We start from the raw sequence: 27,314 nt of genomic DNA, 5'->3' as shown, positions 1-27,314 counted from the left end.
AATTACCTACACAATTTACTGAGTCCCACTGACTCCTTATTGGTTTCCAGTTCTCTGCCCTTTGGTGAGATCAATTTCTCCTCAACAAGGTATGGCATCCCCGGAATAACCTTGGTCATTTAACAAATGTTTAGGGACTATATATTCTGATAGATCCACCTATAGCTTTGAGGAAATTTTTTAAAATCTACCAAATTTCTAATATAAATTCATTTTCTTAAAGTAAGAAAAATATGCCATGGAAGTGTCACTCCTGGCTGGGAGAAGTAGAGGTACGCTGATAAATAAGGAGCAATTTTCTTTTTGCTGGACCTGATAATAGGGAGTGTTGAGATTTTTACAGTGACAAATCTGACAGTTCCTGAGGCAAGATGAGGGATATCTGAAACAAAGAGTGGCATGAATGGAGTTAGCTTGACAGCAAAGTTTTCAGTAACTGTGTGTCTTATTTTCTGAAAGCAGATCAGGATACTGAATATAGGCACAAATTTAAAAGGCTTGGGTTAACCAGGTTAAGTTTATTTATTAGATAATAGGTAGTAACACAATCATAGCTGGGTACAGGAAGATGAAGCTGGTATTTTAAAGAATGTCTAAGAATGGGGACCAGGAGGAAAAGAAACCAAAGAGATGGGACTAGAGAGACAGGAGGTGGGAGGCTGATCCATAATGCAGCAGAGAAATGACAAAACCCTAAGCTGGCATGCAGAAAATGGCCAGAGAACGATGGCGGCGGCAGATGCTGTGAAAGCAACAGCCATAAATAGGACTCAGAGCACTAGGATGTATGTGAAAAGGAGAGAGAGAGAGATGGTCAGAAAAAAAGATAATGTAACAAACTGGAATGAGCAACAACATGGTGGGCAAACCAGGGAGAGCAGGTTGGAGGGGAGAGTGGCATTAAAATATCTTTATTAGCGATAAACAGATATGCTTTATTACCTTGGGATTCTTCGGCTGTGACCACCACCTCTCCTAATCATCTCTCTCAGTGTGAGAGTCTCATATTCCATGTATGTGGTTGCAGTCCAAGACTTCTGAATGGCATTGATTGCTTTCACAAAGTCATGATTATATTGGTAGAGCCTATTAGAATAGCTGACAACAAAAATACGACAGTCTCAGTTATCCTCTTTACAGATGTAATTAGACTTCATTAAAGTAGGCATCCTTATACTCTGGGCCCAAGTGGAAAGTGGAATAATATTTTAGGAAGGCAATTTTTTTTTTCTTTTTTTTTTGGTAAGGCAACTGAACCACTTTATTCAAATCTTCAAAATAATCTTTATTTTACATTTTTAGTATAAAAATCAGTAAGTTAAATGCACCACAGTTTAAAAAGAGCCATAACACTGAGTTTCCATAATAGTCAATGATAGTCCAGCATCACACAAAGAGAACACAAAATTTAGATAAACTGAAATTATCAGATAAAATAAAATCCAGTTTCAGAAAACAAAAACCAAACTACTAGGATTCCTGAAATACTCAATCTTAATGAAATTTCACTAGACTCAAGTCATTGTCTTGTATCATATTCAGAGTATGAGCCTATTAATCCAGTTCAAGAATTTTTGGGAGCCATTAGTAACCGCATCAGACACTCTAACAATAAATGTAACCAATTTTTGATCTGAAAAATCCCCTTAATTTGACTCTAACGTCATCAGGCTTCTGAAATATATCCTAGTCCTTACCCGTCATATTTTAAACAAACTGTTGTTTATAGCAGTTTGTGTTAATAGCTTTTGTTCAAATAGAGCTGTATTTCTGGCACCAAAGCAAACTTGAGTTTGTTCATATACGAAGACACAACCTATAAGGAAGGTCCAAAAAGTACCCTTCACTTTTGCCTGAGGGAAAGCACATGTATACCAAGAGTCTAGAACTGGAATGTCTCATATAAAATAAAAGTTCAAGTTAACAAAGATCTATGTGTAAGGATGTTTGATGAAACACTTTTATAATACTGATAGATTATAAATAACCTAAATAAATGTTCTAAGATAAAGCATTGATTAACAATGGTACTTCATTGACTATGAGTTTATTCAGTAAAAATGTACAGGAGATTATTTACTGCGTGAAAATTAAAGGATATCTCACTAAAATAGTCTGGAGGTTTGGCAAGGGGAGCTCTCATGCCCTACCACTCTTCATCAATGGCAAATCCAACAGGAAGATAAGGATCTTGCCAGTGGATACAACTTTACTATCCCATCAGAAGGAAGAAAGGCTTACCTCCTCCCCTGGGAAGGCCCAGCCAATGAGAGGGAGCCGCACCTCAGCCAATGAGAAGCCACTATACTTCCAACTCCCAGTTTCCTGCATGACTGTTTTGTTTATCATAACCTTCCCAGTTCCCTCCTATCCTCTATAAAAGAGCTTGCTTCCCTTGCTCTGCACCCTTGTGTACGGTTTCTGCCATAGCTTGCTGGTCACAGTTGCAATTCTCTGCTATTCCCAAATAAAATCACCTTTTGCTGGTAAAATAACTGTCAGTTTTATTTTTAATGTTAGCAAGTGATACGGAAGAGTATTCGCACGGTATATAAATAAAAAGGCAGGATATCAAATAAGTTTATACAGAATCAACCAATTTTTGTGAAAATATACTTATAGTATAAATACATTTTTAAAATGCCAAGGGGTGCCTGGGTGACTCAGTCAGTTAAGTGTCTGGCTCTTAATTTAGGGTCAGGTCATGATCTCATACTTTTTGGGTTCTGTGCTGGCAGTGGAGCCTGCTTGGGATTCTCTCTTTCCCTCTCTCTGCCCCTTCCCCACGTGCTCTCTCACACTCTCTCTCTCAGAATAAATAAATTTTAAAAAGTAAAAAATAAAAGGCCAAAACTTGTTATCTCTGAGTGGCAACACAGAATCACTACCTTGCCCCACCCGCTACAAGTTTTACAATGCACCTTTATAACTTTGTAAAAATAATAAAAAAAAGGAGATGACAGCATAAACTGTATATAATGTACATATAGCATGGCAAACATTATAACATAGGAGGCAAAAAATTTTTTTTACATATGGACGTTAGGTTTACATCCTTGTTATTCAAATGTGGTTCTTGAACCCAATATTAGCAGCCACACCTGAAAGCCCATTAGACATGCAGATTCCAAGTATCCAATCCAGACCACCAAAATCAGAAACAACATTTTAACAATATTCCCAGGTGATTCACAATAACATTAAATTTGAGAAGCACTGGTTTCCCTGATCTCAAATGCTTGGGTATGGATATGGATACGGATATAAATAAATCTAATACACAGAGAATATGCTTACAAAGCAAAAAAACTGGAGAAGTTGATTAGTCATACAATACAAACATGTATCAAACCTATGTTCCAGGTACTAGGATTACGGATAATTATTTCTACTTAAGAAGATTCTGTCACTGAAGTGTGACTCATTATCCAAAACTTCCCAATTATGCAAAGCAAGACACACCTAATTTGAGTAACATCTAGGCATGTTGTGAACTTTTCTTTCCCTTTTTATTTAGGTGTTCACAGAGGAATTATTTTGACATAGTCAAAGAAACTGGGAGCACTGAAAATAAGAAAAATGTGCAACTACTTTGATAATCATGTGTATACATGTTTTTATCAAAGCTCTTTCCTTCTTGCAAAGTGTGAAACCACAGAGTTATGATTATTAAATAGATTTTAAAACTTCCTGTATCTGGTTTCTGACAACACTAACAAAATAAAAACAAGTTACGGTTGTTTGTTTCTTTAGATACGAGGGTAAATTTTAAATTGTAAAGGTCTATTTTGAAGTGTTTTCCACTGATGGGAGTCACTGTTGACTCTCAGGTATTCAAGAAGCAGTAAGTTAGTCCTGCTTTTCTTGCTTTATCCTAGCAACACATCAGACAGGGACATGTGCACTATACTAATGACAAGGTAGGTCTTAAACACTATTATTTCCAGTGTTTAAGATCCAAGGAAATTAAAAATAATGTAGTTTACTATGGGATAACAGATCATTAAGAGCTGAAAGAGACCTTAAAGATCTCTTTAAGCATAGAGCAGAAGACCTTAAGGTCTTAAGCAGAAGACCTTAAAGCATAGTCCCAAATGCTTTTACAGGTGAAGCGGAATAGGTTCTGAGCATGCCAGTGAGTAGCTTCTTCATTAAGTGGGACAATGTTTAAAATACCAAAAAGAGCACATTAGTACACAGCACATCCCAAGTCGAGAGTGAAAAGTGAACAGTTTAATAAGAAAAGTGTTGCTCAAGGATCAAGTCAAGCAAAGTAATTTAAAAGCTAAATTCAAAATGGAGAGGATGCATTAGTCTAGATCTTTATGAGTACTTTCCCAGACAAGTGCAACTTGTCCTCTTTAAACTCCTGTCCCCATTGTCTCTACCTCAGAACCACATCCCCAACTTCTCTACTGTAGGATCACGAACTGCCCATGTGGCCTGGCCTGGGAAAATTTATTCATGGGTACTTTTAGTGGATTTCACAACTCAATAAAACAGAAAAGGCTGCTACCAATAATACCCCTTTATCTTTTCCTTCCAAATAACTAAAGTCTGAAATCTCTCATTTGTGTGGTTCACAGTTACTTAACCTGGACCTTGCTTAACAAAAACTTTAACTGCGTATTGTAAGTTGAATTGTGTCTTCCCAAAATTCATAGGTTCAAGTCTAAACTTCCTCGGAAAGTGATTTGGAGACAGGACCTTTAACAGGGAAATTACAGAAACATGAGGTCCTATCAGTGGTCCCAAACCCAATATGACTGGTGCACTCAGGAAAAAAAGAGATTAGGAAACAAACTGAGGGGTGACATGTAAGGACACAGTGAGAAGGTGGCTGTGTGCAAGCCAGGGACACAGGCTTCACAAGAAACCAAGCCACTGACATGGTGGATCTTGGACTACTGGCCTCCAGAACTGTGAGAAAAGAAATTTTTGTTGCTTAAGCCACTCAGTCTGTGACACTTGGTTTCGGCAGCCCCAGCAAACTAATACGCTGCTACATCACTACTAAGAACTGTCAGTTCAGTTACTCACTGCCCTTGTTTAAAAGTTATGTTCAATTAGTATCACCTATGATTTGTTGCAACATAAACATTGGCATGTACAAGTGTTAAGCAATCACATGGCAATGATAAACCGCTCTTTTCTTTCTTTGGCACTGCAATTCGATGGTCCTTCATATAAATTTTCTTGAAAGCCATCAGTGGTCCATTACTCTTGGAAAAAATATTTTCTTCTCTCCGTTCCATTACTCAATATGTTTTTCCAGTTAGGTTTTATATAATATGGCCTATGTTTCTATGTTAAATAAATTGTGTATCATCAAAATAATGTTTTCCAAGAATTAACATAGACGCATCCTTCTACATACTATAAAACTAAATGTATTTTTCCCTTGTAACAACTCACTTTTCCGGGAGACTCTCAAGGTGTGCTGTGTTCACATTCACATTCTCAGAGGTACTTCCCACCTTGGTTCCCGTGAAGCAAGCCCAGTTCCGGCCCAGCACATCGTGCACCCATCCAGGCATGGTCTCCTGGCAGTAACTGGTTACCTTGCCGCACTCTTCTTCATACTGCAACCAAGTAAGGGAAGGAAACGTCAAGCCAATGGATCTGTGCTCATCTGTCAGGTCCCTTTTCCCGGCTCCCATTCACAGTCCTTTCATCTTGGGAACCAGCCTCTGCCAACCAAAAGAAAAAATTCACCCTGAGAGGTTACATTCTGAGAATTACTCTACAAGAGGAGGAGAAATAAACTTTTCTATGATTGCAGGAACTGACTGCCAAAAACAAAATTTGCATAACAAAACATTTCTGGGAATGAAAATCAGGGGGAAAAAACCTAACATTTTTAGAGCATCTGCCCCATGGCAGGCATTTTACAATAGTTTCCTCATGTAGTCCTCGCTAAGCCAATGGAAAAAGAGCCTTCAATAAGCCCATTTTACCAGCAAGTAAGTGGAGGCTCGGCTGAGAGAAGGTACGTAGCTCCTAAAATAACAGAGCAGTTACACGGCAGAAATAAATTTCTGTTCAATTTGTCAGACTATACTTTTCTACTCAAAGAAGATGTACTCCAGCAAACTACAAAAATAAAGGATGAAAAATTTCCATAGAACTAAACAAAATCCTTTTTCCTGTCAACCTCACAATTTATTAGGATAATCTGATTATGGGGGAGAAAAGTAACCTGATTATTAATATTCTCTCCATTATATTTCATTAATATGGCCCCTTGTCCTATTCCAATGTTAATACTGAACACCTATAATGTGATAGATCTAGGATTTGAACTCAAATACATAGGTTCCTGAGCTTACAAACCCTCATGTTATAACATCTCCTCATGGAGAAGGAAAGCCCAGAATGTGGGAGGAAGAAAGGGAAAATTCATGCTAAATTTCAATGAGAAGGGTCTTGGGCACAATTTCAGGCACTGACTTACTGGAACAAAAGCACAGAAGCAGTCAGATGACACATAAACAAATTGCCAGCTGTCAGCTGAATTGCAATACTTTTCTTTCGAAAAGTACATAGTAGGTTATTTTTGACTCACAGGCTATATAGTTTGCGAACTCCTGACATAACAGGTATCACTTTACCTGTGTGCAGGGGTTGGCAAACTTCTTTTCTAAAGCCAGAGAAATAACATTTGAAGGCTTGCTAACTATAAGGCCTCTGTCAAAACCACTCAACTCTGCCACCGCAATATAAAAGTTGTATAGGAAACAAAGAAATGAATGAAGTAGACTGTGTGCCAGTAGAACTTTATTTACAAGACCAGGCCCAAGGTTTGCAACCCCTGCGTTTAGAGGAATGCATGCGCTAAACTATACCTAAAGGTAGAATTACCTTTGCATCAGACTCTCTCTGAATTCAAATCATATTTACGAATGGAGTTAAAAATGCTTGGCCTTAGAATCCAAAAAACTAGATTTGAACCTTGGGATTCACCACCCACTAAGCTATACAACACAGGATAAGGGAGTATGGACTACTCACATAGATTTATACTCTGCATCCGTATTGGTGGTTCATGATATTGTGAAACCTGTCTATCCACAGCTGGCTAAGCATGTCTTCACCTGTGTGAGTTCAGCTTCCTGCTCATGTCCCTGCTAAAGCCCCAACTCAGGATGAGAAACACTGAAACAAAGGCCATAGAATATGACCAAGCTGCAACATTAGAGGGTGTGTTGTGTAAAAAGATCAGTAAAATTTATATTTATTAAAATCAAAACTACATGCAACTACTATTTTTATAGATCAAAAACACACTAATATTGGTACCTCATTTGATGGAATCTAAACCCCTTAGCATTCTTTTCAGTGTCTCTTTGGCATAGGCTCTTGATCGTGTTCCATTCTCTGCAGTGTGGTGGTCAGATAGGCCAGGTGGGGTTAAGCCAAGGCTCCCCCACCTCTGCCATTTCAGAAAGCAGTCTGACAAGACTTTAAAGAGTTCTTGAAATGTACCTTACAAAATATGTCAGATACACATATATGAAAAAAAAATACTACACGTAGGAAGACACTCATTGCAACAGAAAAGTTAAAACCAAGAACTGTGTCCTAAATGTTCATGTATAAAAATAAAGGAGTATTATACAGCATTTTAAATGATAAATGTGAGTTCTATAGGACAGACGGCTGCCTGCTTCTATGAATGTAGTTTTATTGAACACAGCCAGGACCACTTGTGCACATATGGTCTATGGCTGCCTCCATACTACAGCAGCAGAACTGAGTAGCCACCTTAGAATACCTAAGGCCCACAAAGCCAGAAATGTTTACTACCTGACCTTATAAGAAAAAGTTTATCGACCTCTGTAGAAAACCTATGTTAAGAAAAAAAATTACAAGATAGTACTTAAGTTGAATACAAATGCAAAGAAGTTTCAAAAATGGAAATAAAAGGCAAAATCAGTCTCTGGGTAGAATCTCCTTGTTTATAAAATGAGGACTGCTATATACAATTATTCACTTTAAAAAATATTCTTGGGTGCCTGGGTGGCTCCATCAGCTAAGTGTCCAAGTTTGGCTCAGGTCATGATCTCATGGTGAGTTTGAGCCCCACAGGGAGCTGTCTGCTGTCAGCACAGAGCCTATTTCAGATCATCCCCCTCTCTCTCTGCCCCTATCCCACTTGTGCACACGCATGTGCCATCTTTCTCGAAAATGAATCAACATTAAAAAAAATAAATTAAAAAATTTCCTAAGAATGAAACTCATAGCCTACAAAGTCCTGGAAGAGGACGCCTAGGAGAGATGGTCAAGGTGTTGTTAGAGGCTGTTAACACTCATCTGTTTTGGAATTACTATTACACTTGAAAAAAATTATTTATAGAACTTACTGTGTATTTTGCTAAGGTCTTTCATTTATTTATCAAATATTTATTGGCCACCTATTTCTCAGGCATCAGTGCAAGGTACTAGGCACACACACATAAATGTATTGATGTGGCCCTAGCCCTTAAGAGGTTCACAATTCAATGAAAGAAACAAATAATTCATTACAACATCATGTGGTTCAAGAAGCTAACCATGCTGGAGAAGCCCGGGAAACTTCCCCATCTAGGCAGAATTTAGATCACAGATGAAATAACTTTCCCCTAATACCAAAAGAGTTAGGGGCATTCAAGTGAGAAGAACTGGGCCCCATGTTTTTCAGTGTGGTTTTGCTCACCTGGTTGGCACAAATGAGTCATAGTTACAAGCATCATGTCTACCACCAAATGAACTTTCCCTGTGATGGGAAGGCTGACTTGTTATTTTGATAGAGGGGGAAAAAATTCACCAAAGCATGACTGATTTTGCTGAAGTTTCTTACCACATTTGTTTAAGGACTCTGTATTTTTTATCAACATTATGGAACTATAGCACCTTATCAGTTCACATTTCGATAAATATCTTACCCATCACTCATAAATCTTCTAAGTTCAAGGAAACCGAGATAATATAGTCTCAGGGGACTAAATAAGAAAAGTAGTCAAACTAGAATTTATAAAACCAAGGGCTCTTCCCAATACCACACACCACTTCATATACTCTGTCTTTTCACAAAGAGCTAGAGAAGTAAACATACTAGCCAACTCCAAAAACAGAGAGGAGATACTGAGAAACCATGCAGCAAAGAATTTCCATCTGTATCATTCGAGCCTCACAATGATTCCTTGGGATAATAGGCATCACTCTTTTCATAAAGAAAAAAAAATTACATGCTTTGCAAAGTAAATGGAGAAAAGAGAATTCAAACATGGGTTCACAAGTTATAGGATCATTACTTTATTCACTGTTTCCTTTAAAAAAAAAAAAAAAAGTTGGAGAAGATTAACAGACTCTCAAGAGTAAAGTCCAAATTGCTGTCCACAGCCCTGTAAGGGCCACTTACATTCTCTAGCAACTCCAATGGTCATTTTCTAATTCAATCTTTTTACCTTTTTTTTGCCAAGGTTTTTTGATGGGGAGCAAAGGTCACAGACATGCTCTTCAGGCTGGACTTCCTAGACTATATCCAGCTCTGACATTAACTGTCTGTGTGATCCTAAGCAGATTACTTATCTTTTCTGCACCCTCATCTATAAGATCAGGATGATAGTAGACTCCACCTCATATACTCTGTTTTACATATATTGACTCATTTCACTTTCACAGCAGCTTATGAGGTTGTTCTCGCCTCAAAAAAAAAAAAAAAAAAAGGCACTGTGAGAATAGGATTGTTTATTCAGGAAGTAGGAAACTGGCATTAGGAAGCAATTAGTTATGGAATGAGTGAATAAATGAATAAGAGAAAGAACAACAAATGCCAAGTCCTCTTTAGCAATAACACAAGAAACTCAGAAAAGATACGAAGTTTGTAATTAATCGAAGTGCAGTGCTTCTAAGATATCACAGAGACCCTGAAATTACCTTATAAAAGGTAGGACAGGGTTGTAATACCCTGTAATCTGTGCAGGATTCAGTAGAAGAAGCATTGAGCACTCTAGAAGCCGACTAGTCAGTACCTTATACCTTGAAAGGACCACATGCTGTTCATGTTATTTTCTTGATTTGAACGTTCTCACGGTATCGGTCATTTTTGCTATTGTGAAATAGTTATGTGATTCTGACATTATTACCAATTAAGAAGCTGAAGTTTTGGCCACACTATCCAGCTTGAAATATAGCCAAAGTATTTTTAAGGGTTTTCATTTATTTCATTTATTAAACATCAGTGTCCGAATACCGTCTTGCACAGATGGTGTAACTTAAGTTTCCATTCATTCTTGCCAATTTCAACACATAATTTCATAAAATGTAAATTCCACACACTAGCATTTAGGTTTAGAAAACTACTAGGATTTACTAGCTATCCATTTGCTTCTTCAAAATTACCCAGGGTCGCCAAACATTCTCAAACCCCTCTTCAAGTTCCCACTCATTTCATCAACTATCATTACTGTTACCTATTTAACCAATTGAAAAAGAACAGGTTGGGATATTTTAGAACTTAAGTTTAAAATCACTTTGTTCCATGGTTTCCCTGATTAATATACTTGGCAAATATTTGAATACTTAACTTTTATGTAATGCACTGGCTATCAGAAATAGGCAGTCTTGTAAAAGGGCTTTGCCCTTTAAATCCTGTTCTGCCACTTATAATTTATGTAACCTTCAGCAAACCACAACTAAGGAGCCCCAATTTCTTCACCTGATAGTGGGAATGATACCTACAACACTGGACACCTTTGAAGGATAAAGATGACATTGTAACTTTGATGAGTTTAAAAAGTTAGGAACATGAAACAAGAAACAGTAGAAGTATGATTATCTGTTACCGCGGGGGATACAGAAGTTGTTTTAAGACTGTAACTATGCCATCAAAGAACTTAAAACACTAAGCCCAATCTGTCAGCTGAACAGTTGATACTGGTTGTCAACCAGTGGTTTCCAAAATGAGATGAAAGATGATCCACTAGAATATTGGGAAAAACATTTTTTTTTACATTTGTAATTATATACAAATAAAATTGAGAAACAACTTCCACTGTTCTTTAATTTACAAAGCAACCGATGCCACCGCTCAGTGTCAAGGTCAGAAGTTCACCTGCCAGGCACAGTGTGCTACACATGTGATGGTTAAGACACAGGATGTCCTTTTTACATGGGCCTGCTTACACTGATTTCTGTACCTAGCTGATTTAATGAAGCTAATTTTCACAAATAAAGTGGCTTAAAATACTTGCAGAGAAACCCGAATTTGCAAATACTAATATAAGCAGACATAAGAAAACTGACAAAGCTTACCTTTGCCCTGTTCCTGGTAGAAGTTGTCGGGCAAATACAAGTTTCTGAAATCAGATGTTTTCCAATGGTTCCATCACAGCAGTGTTCAGTTTTTAATCTTAGTTACCAATAAAACACGTCTCACTTAAAATCTGTCTAGCTACACTTGTGGTGAGCATGGCGTAACAGAGAGCTGTCGAATCGGACACTATCAGAACACTGTGTTAGCTCTACCCCAATTTAAAAAAAATAGTCCATTAAACTGTCACCACCCCTAATACCCAACAGCACTTCCAGACTTTACTAAACCTGTGATACTTTCATACTTTTAATAAAATGGATCAAAACTACTAACATCTTTTAAAGATTTTAATTAGAAAATTGTGCTTCCAAATGTGGAAAACTTTCAGTAGTGAAAATTATAGGTAACAGATTCTTATGATAATGAAGCATGCTTTTTGTATTATTTTCAAAGAATATCATCATGGAATATATTTTGGCAAAACCCATTTTTGTGACAAATATTTAATCATTTAATATTACCTCATGTGTTTGATAGCAAACATCAGTACGGCAGTACACAGATATAATGTTTTAAATGTACCTTTACACACTGTGGAATACATGACAAAAAATTTGGAGAACCAGGTCTTATCTATCAAGATCATTCAACATTTCAGGAAAAGACACCTGGCATGAAGCTCAATGATTTAATGGTAAAGCATATATGCAGAGATAGTACATTTCCAGCAATACTAAATAACAAAACATGTTTACTTGAGTTCTGCCCTGTTTCCTGTATATAGATTAACTGCTTTCATTTGCTGTCAGGTCTGGAGTGTAAAAAGCATCAACAAAAGAGAACAAGGCACATTTTTACTAAGTTGTTATTTTCCCAGACCTACCCAAGAGTACCACATATTTCCTCAGAAAAAAAAACAAACTCCCCTCTGCCGGCTTCAAGGATTAGCTCTAGCTTTCTACCTAAGATTTAACCATTTGTTTAAAAAGTTGAATTTCAATGAATTTTGAAACTGCCAAGAAATCATTAGTGGTTGTAACCAAATACCTTCCAGGATTTTACTGAGGTAAAGACAGATTTGCATGTGGAAGTGAGTTCATTTATTTCCAGTGCTTAAAACACATTCAGGTTAAACCAAAATATAGGTTCTAGAATTAGTTAAAATAGCAATTTATCATTCAATACAGTTGTCAAAATCTCTTGGCTCATTCCTCACTTCCTCACTCATAAATTTTTAAACTGGGAGATTTGAACAAATCTGAGAGTTCACCTAATCTAACCTTTGGCTGGTGTCTCTCCATGTACCGAAATGGGGGAAGGAACAGGACAGCACACAGCACTCCAGGCTGTGCGGAATCTGCCATCATAAAGCTATCTACCCTGACAGCTAACTTAGTTTTTAGTAATTCTCAAAGTTACAACTTTACTGTTTTTAACTTTGAGCCCTATCTCGGCTTTTCTAGTCTCATACAAAAATTAAAACGTAAATAAATGAACAGAATAAAATCTAAAATCCTCCACTGTTTTCTACCACGCCAATTCAACATATATGGCCTGAGGGTCCACTACAGACTCTTAAGTACATAAAGGTAACAATATACCCAGAAACATGTCAATAAAACAAGACAATACAATGATATATTATTCAATTTTCTTTCTTCTACATTTATTGAAGGCCTATTATTTATCATGCATCACATTATACAAAGGGAATAAAATGCTTAGTAGTACAGAGTTGATCCCTGCCCTCAGAGTTTAAAGATCAGAGAAGACAAACAATTGTGACAGAAAATGCAAAGCGGTATTATTTTAAGACACCTGCTAACACAAGTATCTGTAATTTTGTACCTACCAAGTCTTCTTTTCCATTAGCAAAACATTTAGATGCAAAGTTTCTCAGAGAAATAGGAAAAAAAAAACAATAAAAAACAACTTTCATAGAGGTGGTTTTAAATTCCATATTAAATACATTCTTATACACATTAGCTGCTTTGTCACTTTACATCCTGAAAATTAGTTTGAAAAATGCAACTCTTTTAGAACCCTGGAGACAGGTAACCTGATTTGTATTTTTAGGGCACAGAACCAGAAATATAAACATAGCATCATTTCTGATTGTGCTCCTAGAACACAAAAGAAATACATCTATGTAAGCTAATATTACTTGTGAAAAGTCTTTGAAAAGACAAGAGAAGTGTGGTCAGTTTTCCAAACACTTATAAAGTTCTATGTAATCAGGTTCTGAAGATACACAGGTTGACATACAGCTTTTCAGTCTGGAAGAAGACACACTATCAAATCACTCCATTACAGCAGTTAATGCAGAATTACCTGAGCAGAGGTAACTGCAAGCACGATGTGAACCAAAACAATGGCAGTTCTCCCACCAATGGAGAGAGCTAGGGAAGGTCTCACAGAGGTGGCATCAAGGCCCCGGGTAATGAATTATCAGGTCCAGAGGTAGGATGGAAAAAAGTATCCAGGTAGAAGTAGTCGGGTATACAGTTACTTCACCTTTCTAAGACATAACCTTTCCAGAATAGCAGACCAGTGGCCACTCAGAGGTCATAAAAAGTTCTCTGAACCAATAAAATGATAAAAATCTGGTATCTAGAGATTCTTCCATTCAAACACAGATACAAGAGAAAAGCCCTCCAGAAAATAGGGACTAGGTATGGTTCCAAATTTTCAACTTACTGAGGCTGATATTCATCAATTCTGAACAACTGAGCAGGAAACTAGTCCACTGTTTAGCAGGAAAGAGCTAAAAGATAGCAATCAATAAGAACAACAGTGTAATTAAGAGAAGTCAACTAGGCAATGTTACTTAATGTGATATTTTTCAGAACCTTCCTTTCTAAGAACACAAAAGGAGAGAAGGTAAGTTTTCATCTTGAATGAAAGGACCCTGGTTTAGGAAAGAAAGAGAATAGCCTAATTTGGTAAGGAAACATAAGCTGTAAACCATTTCAAAAGAAGCCAATGCAATGCGTATTTCATCCCATTAAACGTTCATGATGCTTATGAATTGGGAGTCTCCAGAAAAAAAATCCACTGAAATGTCTGTCACTTAAGTACCATTATTTCTTTTATCCTTTAGCCCCAGGGAGGTCCTTAGGCTTGAAAGGCTAGCCCTTGTCATTTTACAATTGGATGCACAGTAAGAGACTAATTTTCCCTATCTGTAAAATGAAGCTAGTAATATCTACTTCATAACATCTTGTAAGGCAATATATGTCAAGTTCTTAGTACAAAACTGGGACCTAATCAAAAAAACAGACAAAAAAATGTATTAATGACCCCATCTTTCTGGCTAGGGTATACAGGCCTATGATCTACAAGGATACCCTTCAGTGGTTTGACTTATCTCAGAAACCTGTCCCCCAAACATGTCTTCTGTAGAATGATCTTTCTACCCTTTACATCTGTGCATCTCAAGATATCCTGAAGCATTAATTTCTCCTTACAATGGGTCCTGTGGTTCATCAAGATAATTAAAGAAAGAAAGGCACACAAGAAGATAATTTAACTGGGAATAAAATTTGCACTATGAACAAAATACAACACAAAATTCAAATCCTAATGAGTTTGGAAAAATCATTTCAATAGAAGAATATTCAAAAGGGAAAAACTCGAGTTTCATATAGTTCCTTTCATTCAAAGGTTGAATGGTGAAGCCACCTAAGACTTCCAGATGTCTTTCTTTTTCCTGTGTAGTCTGGTTGTTCACATTTCAAAATGGCGGTTGCTGCTTTCCAGGGAAATGGTTCAGGAGGGCAGCTGCCTTGGAGGTAGGTCACCAGGACTCCTCAGCATTTTACATGCACAGAAAGACTCCAGAAGGGGAATGTAGTTGCTAGAGGCCTCGGCTAGCTGTTAGAGGTAAGAAGGTCCACGGCTGCATGCTGCTCTGCCTCTTAGCCCCAAAGTCTGCTTTTTGGTTGTTGTTTTAAAAGAGCCCCTCAACAGATGCTCTATTTAATAACTAAAAGACAATAAAAACTAGAGTTACAAGCCAACCAGAATCAGATGGTCTCTTAAGAATGTTTAATCATATTAATTTCTTTTCAGAAAAAAAAAAGAAAACCCCCCCCCCAAAAAAAACAAAAAAAAAAACAGTGCTAGTATTTGAAATGCTGGTAAATCTTAATGCTATTTAAGACATTCACAAAAGCTGCCATTCTCCAAAGCTGAAAGCTTAAGCAACATGTATCATGCATGCAGCCAACATGCTCAAGAAGCACATGTAAAGGCATTTGAAATCAACTACCACTGTATGAATCTAATATAATTTTGAAATATACTTAAAAGAAACAGGCCAATCCAGCAACCTAGATAGATAGGTTACCATGCATTCCTTACGAAACCTAAATGCAGGCTTAATGCTGCTTTGATCTGTATTTCCAGGTATTTATCCCTCTATTTATCCCACTTACTAAGAGCAAACACTAAGGGGGTTTATCTTTTAATAGAGGCATTCCTTAATTATTGGGAAGAGTGAGAGTTTTAAGACAGAATTTTGTCAACTGCATTCTGAAGATACCTTATTTTTTGTGAGGAAAAAAACGGGTAGCTTATTTTGGGCAAGTTTCCTATTTTGTCTTCCTCCAAAGCTACCACCATCCACTCTATAAAAGATCCTGAGATTCTGAAAGGGAAACTACACAATGTATACTTATTCAACTACCAGGAATTCAGGGAAAAAAGAGCTTATTAATTTCAGCTCTAATTTTCACTTTGATCTGTTAATAGTGGCTGCCTAGAACAACCTCTGAAGTTTAACAAGATACAGTGACAAGTGATGAGTAAGCCTACCCAGCACATGTGTGGGGCACTAGGGGTCTGTTAACAGTTTGGAAAACGCTGATACAGGATAAAGCTATGGAAATTTCAACACTTATCCCAGTTCCCTTTTTCATAGCTCTTTTTTACTTAGGAGCTAAGTAAAGGAAGTAGGGAAAGAGGAAGGGGGAAATAATATTGTGTTAAAATGCAAGGAATGGTAGGGCATCTGGCTGGCTCAGTCAGTACAGCGTGTGACTCTTGATCTCAGGGTTGAAGGTTCGAGCCCCATTTTGGGTGTAGAGATTAGTTAAAAATAAAATCTTAAAAAAAAATGCAAGGAACAGTTAAGTCCCTATCAACGTTACTCTCTAACCACCCTTTTTCCATGAAAAGTTTTTTAATTTTTTTAATGTTTATTTATTTTTGAGAGACAGAGAGAGACAGAGTGTGAGTGGGGGAGGGGCAGAGAGAGAGAGAGAGAGAGAGAGAGAGAGAGAGAAAGACACAGAATTTGAAGAGGCTCCAGGCTCTCAGCCATCAGCACAGAGCCCGATTTGGGGTTCGAACTCACAAGCCATGAGATAATAACCTGAGCAGAAGTTGGATGCTCAACCAACTGAGCCACCCAGGCGCCCTTTGCATAAAAAGTTTTAAGACCTCTAAATTTATGGACCCAGTGAGAGTAATGATTTAAACATCTTTTTGGGGAGCCTGGGTGATTCAGTCTCTTGAGCATCCAACTTTTGAGTTTGGCTCAGGTCATGATCCCAGGGTTGTAGAACTGAGCTCCATGTCAGGCTCTGTGATGAGCAAGGAACCTGTTTGAGATTCTCTCACTTTCCCTTTGCCCCTCCCCTGCTTGTGCTCACACTGCACACACGTGCACTGTAAAATAAGATTAAAATTTTAAAAAACACCTTTTCTAAGTGTGAGAAGAATGTCAAAAGTGCAAAAGACCCTCTTATTTCTAGTCAGTAGTCTCTGTTCTGAGAAGGAGTCAGTTTCAAAAGATGGGTGATGTCTCACAGTGACGAGTGCCAGGCAGACGAATTTCTCTAGAAGAGCCACCCTCTCTACTAGAAAACAGACCTAATATGCCATAGCTTCACATGGTTCCCTCTGGAGTCTTTTTAGGAAAAAAATGAGCAACCTGAGGCAGTGTAACTACTTCAAATAAGTGAAGTGACTGTGAGCTAACTTTTTCTTAACTGGGTCTCTACCTTTTTGGGTTCATGTCTGCTTATGTTATGAGCATCATACTTGTGACAACCAATTCGATGTGTTGCAAACAGAATAAACTAAAGTGAAAGATCACTCACATAAAATAGTGCAGGCAGGTAAGAAGTAGCAAAGCAAGAAGCAGGCTCAAGCAAGAAATGTATAAGAAAACCCTAATCTCTCCAGTCTTCATCTCCCTTTCCCAGATGAATAAACAAATAGTAATGTGCATAAGCCACCAGGGAGGAGGGAAGCTGGCTCTTTAGTAAGTTAAAAATTTCAGTGGAGCTCACCCAGTTTGTTCCTCAGATGTCTCAAATCATGTACCCTCACAGTTCCCAGCTGCATGAACAACTGACTGATAAAATCAGTGACATCCTATGAAGAGTTCACAATGGTAAACTAAGTCATTATGTTACAATTAAGCATCACCATGAAAAAAAAAACAAAACTAGGCTTGGATTGTTAAAGTTCTGATTCTTTCCATAAAATGAAATACTCAAGAGTAAATCTCAAGTTGTTAAAATTAAAAAAAAAGACAACATCTGGATCTCAGTATGCTAAATCTATACTAAAACAAGTAAATTAGGCTAAAAACAAGTATTCTAAAAGCTAAACTGTTAGATCTTAAAAATGAACCCAGAAAGCACAGTAAAAACAAAACAAAAAAACAAAACAAAACAAAAAAATTACAAGATTCCCAAATTCTTAACTGTGGAAACATGATTGACATTTCTGGCTGACGTGACAAGCTTGAAATTTACAAGTCACTAGCACACAAAATGTGCAAATAAATTCCCTGGTATGGATTTCCCAACGTACCACTCTTGTTTCAAGAGCCAACCTGATATAGAAATACCCATGGAAGGGGTGCTTGGGTGGCTTAGTCGGTTAAGCATCTGACTCTTGGTTTTGGCTCAGGTCATGATCTCAGTTCTGTGAGTTTGAGCTTCACATCAAGCCCTATGCGGACAGTGCAGAGCCTGCTTGAGATTCATTTTCTTTCTTTCTTTTTCTTTCTTTCTTTCTTTCTTTCTTTCTTTCTTTCTTTCTTTCTTTCTTTCCTTCCTTCCTTCCTTCCTTCCTTCTCTTTCTTTTTCTCTCTCTCTCTGCCCCTCCCCAGTGGTCTCTCAAAATAAATAAATAAACTTAAAAAAAAAAAAAAAAGAAGAAAGAAAGAAAGAAAGAACCATGGAAGTCTTTTTTAGCTTCAAGTTCTACCAAGACTAGTGGGTTGCAAACAAAAACACAATTAGAGATCAATAAGGTTTGCTTGCCAGTCCTAAAATAAAATTTTCAGTCAGAAGACTAGTTTCTCTTCAACACATCTTCTCCACCCGTGAGTGGCTTAATCTTCAAAATGAAGTCTGAGTTCCTGCTCTACTGTTCCTTTTTTGCAGCCTCAGAGAAAGTGAAACGGGAAGCAGGAAAAGGTTAGGAAGCCTTTTTAACTTGAGGATTTTCTTCGGAACTTAGTTTCGCTCATAGGACTTCCTTCCTCTGTGCCATTAGAGAAGATGCGGTACAGAGGAGCTTTACACGTGATGATAAAAAATAAAGTACATAAAAGCATAAAAAAAATCACTTATCCACCCAACACATAGTCAGCCATAATTTAACATCCTGTTTTGTTATATTCTGTTTTCATATAAGAGGTTGGCTGCTTTTGGGGCACCAGAGTGGCTCAGTTGGTTGAGCATCAGACTTGATTTTGGCCCAGGTCGTGAATCCCAGGTCATGGGATTGAGCCCCACATCACACTCTGCACTAAGCATGGGGCAGAGCCTGCTTAAGATATTCTCTCTCTCGCTCTCTCACACACACAAATTATAAAAAAAAAAAAAAAAAAAAAAAAAGAGGTTGGCTGCTTTTGATCTGCAGGTACTTTGAAGGGATACAAATTTGTTGGGCATACCAATTATAAGCCAATGGTAATGCTATTAAATTTGATAACTCTTAGAAACTAGCCTGCAGATAGTTCTGTCATTTACTTTGGCCAGTACACTGCTTTTTTAAAAAACTGAGTATGAATGCCTCTAAGACAGTTTCTATTTTGCCATTGATCTTATTACTCCTTATTGTTTCACATTACAGTCATTTCAAATGCTTAAGTAGCTACCCAGGTGAGCCCTAAATACATCTGAGATTGTAACTCCCCATAATGTTTCAGATAATTGAATGTATGCAGGAAGGGGAGTAGAAAAACATACCTTTTAAGAATATATACCTAGTGCTTCCTATCAAATTCAAACTATCCAGGAATGAAAATTCAGTGTCCAGATTTATTTCCTTCCAAGCTTTTTATCTAGCTTGAAGTCCTATTCAACAACAGATTATCCCCACTTGACTCCCAATTTCTCAAGCAGTTAAAACCAAGGGGGAAAAAGAAAGAGCTTACAAAAACTTAGATTATGAAAAATGCCCACCTTCCAGGTGAGGCTTGAGAACTAAATAAAGCAAATTCCTACCAACAGTAGTGGTATCACAATTGCTTCAAAGTTGGAATGCAGGGAGAATGATGTGGAAGCTGTCGGCTCTACTGGGCTGCGTGGAACAGAGCTAACAATATCCTACATGTATCACCTGTTCAACAAACGCTAACAGCAACAAGAAACAATCTAATGTAAATATGTAATCTAATGAAGGCATATCTGAAAAGGACAAAAGGAAACAAGTGGTAGGGCCTGGTATGAGTCAACATAGAGATCTGGAAATCCAATTGATTTGCAGACTAAGAACATATAGATAGTAGATATTCATGGCAAAAATGTCAGGTATTTCTTTAACAGTGGTAGGTTGAACACTACGTTGTAGTTTACATGAGACACTCTAACAAATACTGCTTACATCTTGATAATTCTACCTTTTCAAAAATAAATTTTCATTTAAAAGATATTTTCTAAGTCTGTAGAATAAATGACCAAAGCTCTGTGACATTAACAGGTTTTTGGTTGGGGTGCTTGGGTGGCTCAGATGGTTAAGCAGCTGACTCCTGATTTCAGTTCAGGTCATTATCTCATGGTTCATGGGATCAAGCCCCATATGGGGCTCTGCACTTACACAGAGCCTGGTTGAGATTCTCTCTCTTGCACTCTCTCTGCCCTTTCCCTGCTCACACATACTTGCTCTCTCCTCCTCTCTCTCAAAATAAACTTAAAAAAAAAAAAAAAAAAAAAAGAAATCTTATTGGGCGCCTGGGTGGCTCAGTCGGTTAAGCATCCGACTTCGGCTCAGGTCATGATCTCTCAGTCCGTGAGTTTGAGCCCCGCATCGGGCTCTGTGCGGACAGCTCAGAGCCTGGAGCCTGTTTCAGATTCTGTGTCTCCCTCTCTCTCTCTCTGCCCCTCCCCTGTTTATGCTCTGTCTCTGTCTCAAAAATAAAAAATAAACAGTAAAAAAAAAACAAAATTAAAAAAAAAAGAAAAGAAATCTTATTAAAAAAAGACGTTTGCGTTTTTCTTGAGTTAGACACCTAATTTGGTACTTCTGCAGGAAATGCCCTGATACTTATGGTAAAAATCCAGCAAGTTTTTTGTGTTAGCCAGTGTCACCAAAAATATTTGCCTTTCCTATTATCTACAGTCAATTCCACTCTATAATTTTTCTTAAATTTAAAACTCAGCTCCCCATTACTCTGTCACTTGGATTTGCCAAAAAGAGCATAGATTCTTTCACTCTGCAAAACATGTTTATCTAGAACTGCTTGATTAGCTTAAGAGAAATTTTAAAACCAAGTATCTTATGTATATTCTACTCTGTTTATTAAAATTATGATCCTATCACAAAACTTAACTATTGACCAGAGTGACTGATTTTTCAGCAGGAAAACACAGCCCTGATAATGGTTCTGTTTAAAAAAGCACTTCAAAAAATATACTGAAATCAGTTAATGCAAGAACACTCTTCCTTTTCTTGCTCCTAATCAGAGAATGCCATCCAGAAGCCTGTGATTAAGTAGGGGTCTACCCAACAACAGTGTATGTATTGATTCTTCCCACTTGTGGTTAAGTACACTTAAAACCTTATTTGACTTTATGAAGTGGCTCTCTACTGACCCATGACTTAACATTCTGAGGTTATGGAAAAATACCAAATGTGCTTACACTGTAATTTCAAGGGAAATACAAAAAGGCATTCTGATTCCTCCTCCAGCCACCAGCTGTCCCCTCTGTACCTACCAGCTTTGGACTCTTATTTAAGCTGAGAGCAGACAAACTGATGGAAAAATATTAATAAAAGGAAACTGCTCAGATCTATTTCTGGTTATGGCTCAGGCAATTAAATGCTGACTTTAGAAGTTTGCCCAACAGTTTCTCCCATTCTACAGAAGGTAAGAAAGAAAACTTTTCTAAGCCAAATGGGTAAAACTATTTTACTTACTCATCTATTTGTATGCAACTTCCCAACTTACACTTCAACCTCCTATTTCTCAAGTGAATTCCACTTCATGGATTCATTTTCAGTATTTAAACAAATTACCAACTAAGTGTCTACTAAGTGTCAGGCAAAAAAGGACAAGGGGGAGGCGGGTAGAGTACATAGTCAACAACTAGCTTGAATAGGTCTTTCCTTGTACATCAATTCCATAGGCAAATGGTTCTCACCTAAAAGGCAAAGAACTTTTGAAGGGCTATAGCAGAGTACTGACAAGGAGTCTGCAAAGCCCTAGGCTCATCAATAAGCAGATCAAGAATTATATTCAGAATGAATTATGCTTACCACCTATGTATCACAATTTTAAAAATTCATATAGATACTATTTTTTTTAAATACATAGTATCCAGGGGTGATATTAAAACGTTTCATAAATGGTCAAGCATGGGTTCCAACTAAAAAACATGACCAGCTGGCTCTCAACTGGATAGATCAGAAAGGATAGATCAGTTCTCACTGAGTATCAAACCAGCTAATACAGGCGAGGGGGATAATTTTTTCCTCTTGGTCTCTCTTCCCTTTTTTCATGTTAAAGAGGGATTCTCAAGGTTAAGGAAAAAAAAAAAAAAAAGGAAAGTTGTTATTCTAAGAAATATACTTGGCTCAGATGTAGCACCATATCCCAGTGATTAAATCACAAGCCAGGTTAGAAAAATCACAATAAATTCAGAGGTGACTCTTTTGTTAGTCCCCTGTCTTTCATCATCCTAAACAGATTCATTCCCCACTTTCCCACAGATCCCTGTAATTGGCCAACTCTTACCAGATGTTCCAAAAGTTGTAAACCCTACTCCATGCAAGTCTGTTTTTGTTTATACTCTATTTATAGTAAGAAACAGCGAGTCTCAGGCTTGTGTCCTCAATTCACTTACAGCAGTTAATACTCTGCCAACAGGAAAAGTTCCAACTTCAGAAAGTTATCTGGGATGGACTGAAATCTGTGCTAAATAAGCTATTATACCTCAGCATATGTATGCAACGGGAAGCCAGGTGTTAAAATACAAGAACGGACAATGCTTCTTCCCCAGTGAAAGAAGAACACAGGTTGGACTGGCGGAGCTACATTTTACTTCAGCCCAAGGCATAACTCACGCTCTCTATCTCTTTGTCTCAGCTCACTAAAGGGAGTTATTCACATTAATACATCTAGTACATTATAACACAGATGGTCCTGGACTTTACGGTGGTCCAACTTACCATCTTTGGTAAGCTACACACATACATATGGTGTAAAAGCTATACACGTTCAGTAGAAACCGGACTTTGAATTTTGATTTTTTCCTAGGCTAGCACTATGCAGTAGGAAACATTCCTGTGATGCTGAACAGTAGCAGTCAGCCCCATGATCACAAGGGTGGACCAGTGATACACTTACAACCATTCTGTTTCTCCCTTTTATTACAGTGTTCAATTAATTCAATGAAATAGTCAACACACTATAAAATAGACTGTGTTAGATGATTTTGCTAGAGGCCAATTTAGGTGTTCTGAGCATGTTCAAGGTAGGGCAGGCTAAGCCATGATGTCTGATAGGAATGAAACACATTTTCCATTTACAATGGGTGTATTGCGACATAACCCATCCATCATTATTAAGTTGAGGAATGTGTCATCAATTTCTCAGAGTCAACAAGCAATGGTAGGATAGGATAATAATTCCAAGAAAAAGAAATTTATAATGCCCATATCTTTCCTACACATTCAGCACAGAGCCAAGTGACTAAGGCAACATTTAAAAGTAAAGGTGTAGTAATAAATAAATTTAGTCATACTTACCAAAATGTAAATTTCAATACAGATGGGTTGTACATATTCAAATATAGCTCTTTTTTTTTAATTTACTGAATTCACAATTTTAAATAAAGTGGCAAAATTACACCATCTAATATCTCTTGGGAAAAATGGTGTCAATTCTGGTTATCTTCTTAATCTAAAATTAAAATTCTGAGAGTCTGATTAGAAGAAGCTTCAGATATCAGATCACTGAAAATACAAATACATTCCCAACAAAACTAACCTTAAAAAAGGCAAACCACTTGTAGTCATTCAACACAATCTCAAAGCCTTGATTGTAAATGATGGTAAAATGGCCGGCATTGCCAAAATCATCATATGCTGTATCCAACTTCTTAAGGTGCACCACTACCTTTTTTTCTGGTGGTCCTAAAAATAAATAAATAAATAATAATGCACAACAGAGGAAAATTATTTGGACTGCAAATGGCAGGGAAATCTCTAGAATTTCCATTATTTTTAAGCTGCTTTCCTTTCATGCCACTGGATTTGGACCAGTCTGGCTTGTGAAGATATCAGAGTCTCCAGCCTGTACACTCCCACAGGTGTCTCGGGAAAACCAGTGAAGTGAAGGCTCAAAAGACAGAAATATGTCCAGTGGCCCACCAGGCAGAGACTCCCCCAAAAGTACAGCCCTACCTTCCCAGAGCATCGAAACACTGAAGAAAAAGAGGAATAGGAATGTTTCAAATGACAGCCCAAAATGGGTAGAATACGAAATGGTAGTCAAAAAATGGAAAATACAAAATATAAAAGATCTGCTATCATATCACAAGGACAAAGGAAATGATCTCTTTAGGGAAGAAATGGGGTATCTTTCTCAATGGCTCTAGCAGTTCAGAACCTCATAATCTGAATCCTTCCACGCTATTAGGCAAACTCAAGGTTTCTATCCTATAAAGCTAGTTTGTGCCAATAGGAACTAAGCTTTCAACCTTCAGAAGATAAGAGCTCGGATCTACATGTGTCTTTACTAGATTAAAGTCAAAGGCACGATTTATAAGCAGAGGTTGTCTGAAAGGGTTCTACTGTGTCCATCTGGGGGTTTCACACTTTAGTTTTTCCACGTTTCAGATGAATACTCTGAAAGAGGAGGCTGCATGTGACAGAACAGTTCTCCTTCTGCTTCGGACCTTCAAATTCAACTTTTAAAACAGAAGGTGGTTATAATGCCCAGGATTACAAAATGCCACACAGTCATCTGGAGTTGGAATAGTTGAATAGGTCTGTTTTAGTAACAAATGACCTGGCAATCTTTTCCTGCTGAGACAAGGAAATTGAGGCAGAGAGCTTCCCTCACTCTGCACATGCCACAGGGTGGTAAGGGTTTGGGCAGAACAAGAGTGCCTCTTTTGACAGAGATTGTGTGTTTTTTCTTCTCCGTTCTCTAAATTCTTTGTCCTCAGGGTAGCTATGTTCTCTGAGGACATATGAAATATCCCAGTGTGTTCTAACACGAGACATTTCTTTCAGAGGTTTCCATAAGCCAGACTTTGTGCTTGGCTCTGGACATTCCCAAATATAATCACTGACTAAAGAGTTATTTCCAAAAAAAAAAAAGACGACGACGACGAAGTAGAAAGTAAAAAAGAATGAATGGGCGGGGGGGGGGGGGGGGAGTACTTTTATCTACCTCCCTGCAATACACGAAAAAGCGCAGAGCCAATACCGAAAGTTTTCTCGGACTAGTAGCTTCAACACACGTGTAAGTCAAAAACTCTGGGCAAAAAAAAAAAAAGGCTCTTTCCCACAAGCTAACAAAAGGAAAAAAACTTTTTTGCTATTTTCTCCAGTATTCGAGCTTATTTTTCATGGGCACAGCTTTATAAAAATATGCAGATTGGGCAGGGAGATCCTAAGATTGCACGGTCTCAACTCTCTTCCAAATCAAATAAACCAAAACCCAAAAACTAAAAAGGGGAAAAAAAGTTCTCGAAAAAGTGTTTAGGCCCCGGGAATAGCTAAGGAAACGTGCAATTAGAAGTTCTCAGCCGCTCAGCTTGGACTTCTCGGCCCTGGAGCGGGAAAAGGCACCCCAAGGGGCCTCAAGTCCATCCTGGCTTCCACTAGCACCGGCCTCGGGTCTCCGCGCTCCGCGTGGACGCTGGGGGCAGAGAGCTCGGGAAGGCAAGGAAGGAGTCCCGGGCCAAAGCGGGAAGGGGGAGAGGCCGGGGCTCCGCGGCTTACCCATAACCGAGCAGTTGACTTCGCTCTGAGAACCAACGGGGCCCACCTGGAAGACCCAGGTGCCCAGCAGGTCAGGGTAGGTGCAGTTGGCAGGTGTGTCGCAGTACGCGGGGCCAGCGACGGCGAGGAGCAGTAGGAGGGCGGCGAGCAGCGACTGGGGCCTGGGACCCATGCTGGCGGGGCCCCAGAGGGGAGGAGAAGGGCGAAGTCGTCCCTGAAGAGCAGAGGGCTCACAGCGAGGCGATCAGCACAGCGTGCGCCTTAAAATAGCCTGAGCTGCCGGAAACCCACGGCCTGCAAGGGGCGGGGGCGGGGTCTGGGGCCCCAGGGGCGGGGGGAGGGGCGCTCGGGCGCAGTAATGTGCTCCCGGGTGCGCGCAGCTCCGCACCTGGCCGCAGCTCCACCTGAACCTGGCTTGAACCTGCAGACAGGGCCTATTACCATGGGACGTCTCCAAAGAGGAGTTAAGAGCCACAGTGACTTTGTTCCATGAGAAGTAACCCCGGGGGGAACAATGTGCGGCGGTAGGCAGGAACTATAGATCAGAAAGAGACAGACGTACAACTGAGGTGAGGGGGTGGGGGTGGGAATAGACAGAAAGTGTGAAAAAGACCCAGAGAGGAAGCGATCTAACAAGTGGAGTTTTCTTTTACTCCCTCCTCTTCCCCAGTTAGTCCTCACCAACTCAGTTATTTTGTACCCACTGGGGAAAATGTTGCCCCCAGGCACCCCAGCTGTTTGAGAACTGCTCTTCCTTCCGTTTGCCAAAAGTTTCACAGCAGTTTTTTGCTTGGTTTTGTTTGGTTTCCTGTTAACGTTGTTTACTTATTATCCACAAGAGAATTCAGTTGGAGTGCAAACTAGCAGGTTTTTGTGTATCAGTTGGTTTTTTTTCCCCTGCAAACTTTATAGGATTTAGTAAAGGCAAGTACTCACACACATGCACAAAAACTGTCAGAGATTGTGGACCTCCACCCCTTCTTTTACAGATGAAAAGCAGGAGGCCCAGAGAGAGGAAGTAACTTGCCCAGGGTGAGGAAGGAAGCTGGTAGGAGAAAGCTGGTTTTATGAGCAGGTCCAGTGTGCCAGTGTGACTGCCAATAATTATTATGTAACACTGTTTCCAAGTGCCTCTTGGCTTAGTTTAAATATCACCCTTTTCTGGGAGAGCTCCTGTGACTTTTCCTGACTATTGGTGGAAGCTGGGGCTTCTTTTATACACAGAGCCTGTTAGGTGTCAAGCTGTGTGTCAGCATCAAGGGCAAGTGATGAACAAGATAGACTTTTATGTGTCCCTGTCCTCTAGGGCACACGTATTTTGCCCTCATCACAGTGGTTACAAATAAATATGCTCATTATTCACCTTTGTCTCCCTAGATTATGACTTAAAAACACCCAGAAATTGGGGCACCTGGGTGGCTCAGTCATTTAAGCATCCCACTCTTGATTTCAGCTCAGGTCATGGATTTCCATCAGGTTCCTGGATCAGGCCCTAAATCAGGGTCCATGCTGACAGCATGCAGAGCATGCTTGGGATTCTCTCTCTCCCTCCCCCCACCCCACCCCCCCACTAGTGTATGTTCCCGCTCTCTCTCTGGCT

At 38.7% G+C, this 27,314-nt stretch overlaps 1 protein-coding gene across 2 annotated transcripts in view; it reads right to left on the bottom strand.

Annotated features, from left to right (window-relative positions):
• Nucleotides 1–25,995, bottom strand: part of CTSC (cathepsin C) — a 37,530-nt gene extending 11,535 nt beyond the window's left edge. The window contains exons 1-4 of one of the 2 annotated variants that reach the window (XM_007079001.3): nucleotides 25,715–25,995; nucleotides 23,751–23,896; nucleotides 5,416–5,582; nucleotides 943–1,098 (exon numbers count right to left, since the gene is read on the bottom strand). In XM_007079001.3, the coding sequence (XP_007079063.2) occupies nucleotides 943–1,098; nucleotides 5,416–5,582; nucleotides 23,751–23,896; nucleotides 25,715–25,886 (641 nt within the window). In that variant the 5' untranslated portion in view covers nucleotides 25,887–25,995. Of the gene's footprint in view, nucleotides 1–942; nucleotides 1,099–5,415; nucleotides 5,583–13,163; nucleotides 15,282–17,592; nucleotides 17,678–23,750; nucleotides 23,897–25,714 lie in introns of those variants that run through there. The other variant, XM_007079002.3, reaches the window with a different exon arrangement.
• Nucleotides 25,996–27,314: the final 1,319 nt, after the last annotated feature.

Source organism: Panthera tigris, chromosome D1 (assembly GCF_018350195.1).
Source record: "Panthera tigris isolate Pti1 chromosome D1, P.tigris_Pti1_mat1.1, whole genome shotgun sequence".
Lineage (NCBI taxonomy): Eukaryota > Metazoa > Chordata > Mammalia > Carnivora > Felidae > Panthera > Panthera tigris.
This window is presented reverse-complemented; position numbering and strand designations above follow the sequence as displayed.